The following is an 8,833-nucleotide window of genomic DNA, read 5'->3' as shown; positions in this document are numbered from 1 at the left end:
ATTGACTGATGATGTGGCTTCATGAGATGTTGTGAAGGTGACGTGGCGCAATATAAAAAGGGATTATGTCGCACATCGACGTTTTTAGGAACAACTTTTAATATATATTAGTATATAGATAATTAGGTGGGTTAAAGGGTAATTAGAAGAAATGGGAGGAAATTAGATAGTAATTAAGTAAATTAGAGAGTAATTAGGTAAACAGGTTTCTCCTTGCAAAAAATATCAACTTGATGGTTTTTTTTTCACCAAAAATCTTTAAAAGATTTTTTTTCGCAAAATGGTACTTTTAAATGATTTATTTTGACAAATTTTCCTACTTTTTATCCTAATTCTTGTATTTCCTTCTTTCCATGTCCCAACTCAAAGTGGATAAACTGCTAAAAAATCGCCGCACTAATTCACTAACCATGGTGTGCCAGCCAAAGGAGAGAAGAACCAAGAAATAAGAAACACAATGACACGAGACGATAGAATAATACGTAAGCTAAACATAGCTATGAAGTTTAGTTGGAATATTAAATACCTTCGTAAAGACCAGTTATTGAATCTCATTGCCATCGTTAATATTTGAACACTTGAATGAATCTGAAGTTAAAATCCAACTGGATTTTCTCTCTTTCAAGAAACAGGACAGTATAATGTGTAGGAACTAAAACTCAATTCTACGCTGTCAGCTGATAGCTACGAAAAATTATTAGGAATAAAGGACAAAAAAATATTACATTTCCTCTTCCTTCTCTTACTATTAAAACATGTTATATGCACAAACTAAATAATCAATCTACATTTAACTCACATAACTTCTTCCAAAACAGGTATAGAACTACATGCCAGGAAATTGACTCGTAGATTCGTATCTATAACTAAGCATCAACTTGGTTGCCTCGTCTTAATCTCAGACCCACGTCTTCTTGTCTAATTACATCATTTCGTTGGATATTCAAAGCTTCTGTTTCTTCAGCAGCCCTTCTTATGGCGGCTTCCCCAAAATTATGGAGCCTGCGGCCAACAAGGTAGCGGTCATCACGAATGGAATTGTGCAAGTTAGTGAACCAGACATGGAACCTCTTGGCACAGAAAAATAACACGCTTAAGCACAGGCACCCCAACCAAGCAAACCGGTAAACGGCCGAGTTGACAATCAAGGGGTAACCGAAAACGGGAAATACTCCTCGAGCTAAAACGTAAGGTACGCAGAGAGCAGTTAATAGCTTTAGTATTATAGGTAGCACTATCTCCCGCAGCACCCAAAGACCCTGCAGCCTAGAGAATCCATCTTCTCTAACTCTCTCAAATTTAGCTCTCCAACTCTCATCTACCATGGGCATCATGTGGTCCAACATGACCTGTGGAATAAAAATTTGAAACAAATTAGAGTTACACGTCAAAATCATGCAATCAACTTCAAACATTAACTAGGACTTCACATTATGGGACACCATGACACAACATTAAATTAGAGTTACAAAAACCACTTCTGTAGCAGATGGAAGATACATCTTGAAGAAAAGAGTACTCCAGTATTTCCACCAGAATCTGTGTTTCAGTAACATACAAGTGTGTTTCCGGTAAACAAACACAAGGACAAAACATCAGCAATCCAGCACCATCCGAAAAACGAGTGAGGATCAATGCACGGAAGCATAAGTTCTATGCCCCACAAGCAATCTAGATAGTACATTCTGGAATAGATCCAGTTAAATTACCAAAATAAGACAGGCAACACATACTACAATCCACAATGATCAGATACTCACCAATCGTGTCCATATCTTCAAAAATATCAGTCCCAAAGCCCAATCTTGGTAAAGGAGGAAAACTGGGCTTTCATCTACTGGTACTCGCATTGGTACGATCACCAAAAGCTCGAAGAGCAGTCCTATCAAGACAGGAATTACAAAAATCTGGACAGCACAACGATTAAGGGTCAATATATGGAGAATGTTTTACTAAATGTAGGAAATATATCACGATGTCATAAAGAACCAACATAAAACTAAGGTAGACCAGCAGCCAAACAACCTCTCTCACAGGAACATTTTCAGATATATCAAGTCTTTACTTTAAAATACAATAAAAAAAAAAATTCAAACTCAGGTTCTTCACAATATGTGCTTCTCTGCATTGGTCAAAAGTGAAAAATGTTGGAAATTAGTTGCAAAACAGGCAAAAGGGATATCTTAAGGATCCTACGATTTCTAACAGATACCCCCTCTCTCATTCTCCTGGTGTTGCTAGAAAGCAATCAGCCAATCATTGAATTACACTAGCTGTGACTGTAACTTGTCGTTGAAAAGCGATGCATCTACTTAATTGTTCCAATAAAAGGAGCCCTGATGAAAGGGGTGAAATCACACTTTCCGCTCCCACCTGGCAACTCCCAATAAAAGAAACCCCCTAATTCCACAGGTATTTAATCATTCTGATAAAAGGGAAGTTGATAAAGAAACAGAAAAAAAATAAAAAAATAAAAAAAAAAATAAAAAAAAAAAAAAATAAAAAATAAAAACAGTTTACAATAGTGTCCAACCCATTTTCAGTTCCTCTTCTTCCATATTCTACAAGGTGGAGAGATTTGGGTACAGTAAATATAACTTACCCATATTGATAGAAGTGCAAAACTCTTAAGAGCAATTCCACACCACTTCCAAATTTGGCCAAATAGAACTGCAGCCCTCCTTGATTTGACCTGCTCAATTGTATACCTGACTCCAGCTATGGCAGTCCAAATAACATAGCTTCCAATGGTGAAAGCATACAGGTCTGCAGATAATAATTAGGGACGTATTTAGAGCATTTCCTCAAAATATCAGAGTAAAAACTATAATTACAACAATTAACAGTAGTACCATTGCACTTTATGCCATGCGTTATAGGAAGAAGAGGGATGGAGTTGAAGATAGCCCTTCCAAGAGATACGGGTACAATAATTAATGCAGAATTGAAGACGAGTAAGGTCATCCAAGCCACCACCAGGAGCAAAACAATACGAAATACAAATCTGTATCGCCTGTAATGATATATAAGAAGAATCAATTTGAGAATGGAAATCAAGCAAATATGTATGTAAGCAACAAGACAAAATTCAAACAGGAAAATGAAAAACAAGGGTGAAAGACAAAACTAAGGGCATGCTTGGATTGACGGAAATGTATTACTAGGGTAATAAAAGTCAAACTAAGCAAAATGAAAGTAAATAGGGAAGGAGGAGGTAGTGATGGTATGCTTGTAAGAAAAACTATGTAGTGATGGTGAGGTATGAGGTGAAGAAAGAGGCTCATTTTGGAGGTAATACTTACACTAGGGGGAGGGTGTGTAACTATTTCCTCATGGAACAACTACCTTATTTTTTTTGTAAGCACCATACCTCCTACAACACCACCTCTAATTACTAATGTTTTTTCAAGTTTGACTTTTATTACCCCCTAAATATGTTACCCCCAATCCAAGCATGCCCTAAAAATATAAAACATGGATAGTGATTTCTAACAGCATACTGACACTATGAGTCTAGGACACTTTGTGGCTAAAAGTGACAATGGTCGGTCATTAGTAACTTACTCTGCATCAGATTGTTCTTCTCCATCATATTCCTCCATATCTGAAGTTTCGGATCCATGGCCCTCATTGTTTTGAGCATCAGGAAGAAGTGCTAGATGGTCCTGCTGTGCACCACCTAGCTGCAGACCACGTAATCTGTCCTGCCTAACTGCTTCATCATTGCCATTATCTTGATTACCAGCTTCATCAGACTTTGGGAGTAAAAAATCTGTCAAGCCAAGTGTCCAGCCAACAGCAGTGAACCAATACCGAAGAAGAGACTTAATTGTTGTTCTTAGTTTGAAATGTTCAATGGCAAAGGGAATGCAGATTTGAAACAACAGTATGTCAGCAGGTATCTCAGTAAATGGATCTGCAACTCTGAAAGATACCCAAATGTAAGAAGCATATTAGCAAATTAGAATTAACAGGTCAGAACTGAAAATCACAATAATGAACATCAACAGCCTATTAAGCATAGAAAGTGGTCGTACGAAATATCAAGTGGAAATATGGAGGGCGCCATCCGCATTGCAAGTTTTACAGGAAGGAAAACTAGCATCACAATCAAACTGCCATATACAGCTACAGAGAGCAAAACTCTACGAGCATGTTTGTGAACAGGATCATCAATAAGATCGCGAAACGGATTGTAGTTAGGATCAGCCGGATCTCGAAGGAAATAAAGGACTCCACTACGCAAAACCTATCAAAAACAAGGAGGAAATCAATACATATAAGAAAAGAGATTTTTATGAAACATTAAGCACATTTCAAGGGAAGGGAAGAATACCCCTCGAAGAAGGCTGACAAAGATGCTGATCTGCAGCATGTAGAATATCCCAACAACCCAATGAACCAAAGAACTAGCTAATGGAGAGACTGAAAAAAATTCAACTCTTTGAGCCATCGATTTTCCAAACATCCTGATTGTGCAAATATCCAGCCACCAGCCACACATCAAAGGGAAAACCCCAAGTTCAATAACCAGAAGGAATGCAACCTTGATCATAGTCATTAAGTGTCTCATGCCTGCGAAGAACTGCCGTAAAAGGGATGGAATATTCTCTGCTGCTGAAGCAATACCTTGGAACCTTCCCATAGTTAGAGGCTCACCTTTGGTATACTTAATCAATGCAACCATACCAAAGTAAAGAAAGATGAGGGAGAAAATAAACATGTATCCAACAGCCAGTGTCGTAACATCAGAAAGCTTGGATGTTCCAGCAGTCACCCCTTTCAGGACATCTGAGGTCAGAGGGGAGCTAATGTGGTTCGGAGAAACATTCAGCTCACTTGCATTTGCACTCAAAATTTCAGCTACATTATCAATTAGGCTTTCAGATTTTTCAGAAGACAGATTAGTGACAGTTGTCAAGGCATTCTTCAAGGTAATATTAGCCAAGGAAAGAGCTGATTCTGTAAGTGGCATGACTGTGGAAAGTACTGGATAAGTTGCAGAAGAGAAAAGCCATGATATATAATGTAGTATTACACGTCCAAGAGAGAAAGGAGCAAATATAACAACTCCAAGAAAGATCATGTTGCTTGCCAAAACCTGCAGCCAAATCAAAACAAAGCAGCCAGAATTAACAAAGAGAACACAATTTTTAATGCCTCCAAAGAGGCACCCTTGTCAGTTCGGGAAGGCCCAGAGAGGCTATTTCTACTGGACCTAAGCATGACAATCATCTACTATTTTGTAGCAAATAAGAAACACAGTAAATGAGACATTAAGATGAAGTAACTAGCCAGTGTTATCACGCAACAATTTTTAAGCACTAAAACTACATAATGACATGAAGTCAGAATGTCAGATATTACATTGTATCAAAATAAGTCCCTGAACTAAACTTCAAATATGCTGCATGTGTACCCATCCATGTCAAACAGATCAAATATTGAAATATAGCTCATATTTACACAAAATAATTCTACGAAATTTCCCAACCAACTTAAAGGTTTCAAAAAAATAGTTAAATGTTAAGTTACATAACATAGAGATATAAGTACTGTAATTAATGTTTTACCTAACAAAGTAAAGATTATGCTCTATCAGTCTATCTCTATCTGGGTAATGCTAACATGCTCTGACACCAAAGATAACAGCAAGATAGCAACTGTCTTTTATTTAAAAAAACTACAATTACAACCAGTCAAAAAACAATATAAATATTCTTGAGCTGGTATTTTTGGGTAGTATATTAAGATCAGTGTATGAAACTCCATAAAACAAACACTTGAATGAGCACATCATACAGACAATCATATATTCTGAGATGTTTTAGGTTTTAACAGTAAATAAGCCTGAAAATATTTAAGACCATCAAGATCCTTAAACATCTAGAGATATCATGAACCAGAAAGAAATTCAACAGAAAGTCCTTCACAGATCATGACTCACAGTACTTCCCCATAAAATGTCCTAAATGACATGTCTCAAAGAGTCTACAATCCAGAGTCATATAGAACAATACTCAATCAAATACATCTTGCTCAAAAGGGTAAGTAGAATCAATGTCAGCAATTCTACCTCTAACTCTACTATATAATGCCAAATTTGTTTATTTCCATTTCGGTTCTGGGTGCATATGAGAATTTGAGGCAAGAGTGAAAAAAATTTTGCAAAAAAAAAAAAAGTGGATACTCACAGTAAAAGCATTCTCAACCAGATGGAAAACAGGACCCTGCATTCCCACAAGCTCATCAAAGGGAACATCTTCTGCACCATCTGCATCATCCAGCCCATCAAAAATCTGATCAACATGAACTTCAAGCCGAGCAGCCTGCCTCTCCCATTGAGCAGCGACATTTTCTGCCCGTCTGATCAATTGATTAGCTCCAGCAATTACTTGAGCTGCTTCACCAACATCATCCACATTACCATCAGCAAGCAAATTTCTATTGACCTGTCCAAGAGGCCTCCTCACAGCTCTGGCCCCATTCCTATCCCCTTCATCCTCTCTATCAGCATCTTGTCCTTGAGCTTCTCGTACATGTCTAAAATAATCTCTCAAAGATGTAGCCCCAAGAAATATAAACACAATGCTTGCCGAAAGAAGAAACCCATGCAGACAATCGGTAAGAATAACGGTAAATGACATATGACTGAGGAATAAACGATTGGCTTCAGAAAAACTACGAACAAAAGCCAGTCGCCAAATCCAGAAAGTGATGAAAGGGATAATCAGAAGCCAAACAGATAGCACAAAACCAAGACGTAAGAAGAATTTCAGAACATGACAGGTCTTCTTCCCTATCCCAAGAACAAACTCCCGGAAAGGAAGTCTAGTTGGAGCGTTCTCAGCATAAACAGGGGAAAATGCAAATGCATGCTTGCACACCTGCAAACATTCGAGGCATTGCCATCAGATAAACCAAAAATAACACATATCGCAGATTTAAGTTCTATAGGCTAAAAGAGAATGAAAACTACATGCGTTTCAACAATTAAGTTTCAGAAGCTAATTACTACGAAAAGATAGGTTTATAATATAGTACCACAAGAACCAAATTCATGAACATTGAAGCAAATTGGTATCTCTAATACGGAGTACTTTTGGACTACTTGAGCTAAGGCTGCATACAATTAGATCTCTCTAGACCTCACCTCAAAAAATGACATATAATGTATAATGTTTGTAGTTGTTATTTAAAGCAATTGCTTAAACAGATTAAGTACTCTCTATAAAGATGACTGTATATGGTAGCGGAAAATGCCGCATCATGAAAATGGTACAAGACCCTCACAGACTAGTCAGCTTCATTGCAGCAGCATGATTGACAATCACCACAACTTCACCATTAAATTCAACTTACGACACCTGAACTCCTTGACCATCATCATAGTGTGAAACTGTGAATACCATTCAAAAAAAAAAAAAAAAAAAAAAGGCATAAAAAGGATGTGATCACCTCTCATGAAAAACCCTAATTCTAAAGTGCTAAATTCAAATTACTTACACATGATCAATTGCTACCACTTCCCCTCCCCCTCATCAAAAATTGGTAAAGCCTACTAAATCCTAATTTTCTCACTGTCAATATATATTAGACAATTCTACAATAATTACAAGATTAAATCTTGCCCCAATTGCCAGAGAGAATCAACATTTCTAAACTCAAAGAAGCAACAAACACCACAAAATTTGATCAATTTCTCCACGAATTCTCCATAAATAATCAATAAAGTTAAAAATGATAAAAAAAAATCAGAGAATAATTGAAAAAGAAGAGAAAGAGCTGAAACCTCGCACTGACGAGCATTACTATGATTAAGCCACTGAAGAAGACAATCCTGATGAACAAACTTAATACTTCCGCTACAAGCACACGGATACCTCAACGGATTATCCGCATCACCTGGATTTCGACAAATCCGACAAACGTCTTCTTCTTCGTCATCATCATCGTACGATTTATTCACAGCAACCGAAAACGGCGGAGAAGACGACGCCGAAGAATTCTCCGGCGCCGCCGTAAAACTACCGTCTCTTTCTTCTTCGATTGAAACATCATTCGAATCCGTCAACTCATTCGACGACGCATCTTCGGAATTCGAACTTCGGATCTGAGAATCGTACGAGGCTGATGCCGACGTCGCCGGAGAAATCTCCATTGAAGAGAGAGAAAATCTAGGGTTCCGACAAAAGATGAATCGGATGAATTTTTGGGGAAAAGGGGGAAAAGAGGTGATGATTAGAGGAGAGAGAATATTTTGGGAGAGAAATTGCCGGTTTTGTCCCTGAGTTTTGTAGTTTAGGTGACCGGTAAAGGCGGTAATATAGAGAAGTTAGGGTGGATAAGAATATCTGATTATCTGATGGAGAAAAAAAACACCGACTTATTATTGTGAATTGTGATGAATGGTGAAATGTCGTTTATGCCCCTCAATTGTAACTGAACCAACCACGTACTTTGCGATGATAATGACAATTTGTATAAAGAAATAAATACTTCTACACGTTGTTTCTACGAGTAGTTGTTTAATTTGGGTGTAGGTACTGCTGTATTTTCTCTGTTTTGTACGCTTTTGAGCACGTTAGTATGGTGTGCATTATGTTAATGTTTACAGTAGAATTTCGTAGCATATGATTATGCAATATACGGAGCAGTTAAATGATTTAATAATAGTTAAAATTATATATTGGCAAATATATTAGTAGGAGAATAATTTAAGTAACTCAGAGTAATCCTCTTGTCAAAAAATGAAAAGTAACTCAGAGTACTTCTAAAGCGGACATATAAGGTACTATGCTATTTGGATTGAGATGTGTGTAAAGATTAAGGT

The 8,833-nt window shown here is 37.3% G+C and overlaps 1 protein-coding gene across 1 annotated transcript; it reads right to left on the bottom strand.

Moving 5' to 3' along the window:
• Positions 1-541: 541 nt before the first annotated feature.
• Positions 542-8,161, bottom strand: LOC110718749 (probable E3 ubiquitin ligase SUD1). Its single transcript, XM_021897649.1, has 9 exons — positions 7,793-8,161; positions 6,195-6,887; positions 4,337-5,101; positions 4,038-4,249; positions 3,565-3,924; positions 2,853-3,013; positions 2,603-2,766; positions 1,761-1,907; positions 542-1,349 (listed from the first exon to the last, which is right to left on the bottom strand). The coding sequence occupies exons 1-9, from the start codon at positions 8,159-8,161 to the stop codon at positions 867-869; spliced, it is 3,354 nt and encodes a 1,117-aa protein (XP_021753341.1). The 3' UTR covers positions 542-866.
• Positions 8,162-8,833: the final 672 nt, after the last annotated feature.

Source organism: Chenopodium quinoa, unplaced genomic scaffold (genome assembly GCF_001683475.1).
Source record: "Chenopodium quinoa cultivar QQ74 unplaced genomic scaffold, ASM168347v1, whole genome shotgun sequence".
In the NCBI taxonomy this organism is placed as follows: Eukaryota; Viridiplantae; Streptophyta; class Magnoliopsida; order Caryophyllales; family Amaranthaceae; genus Chenopodium; species Chenopodium quinoa.
This window is presented reverse-complemented; position numbering and strand designations above follow the sequence as displayed.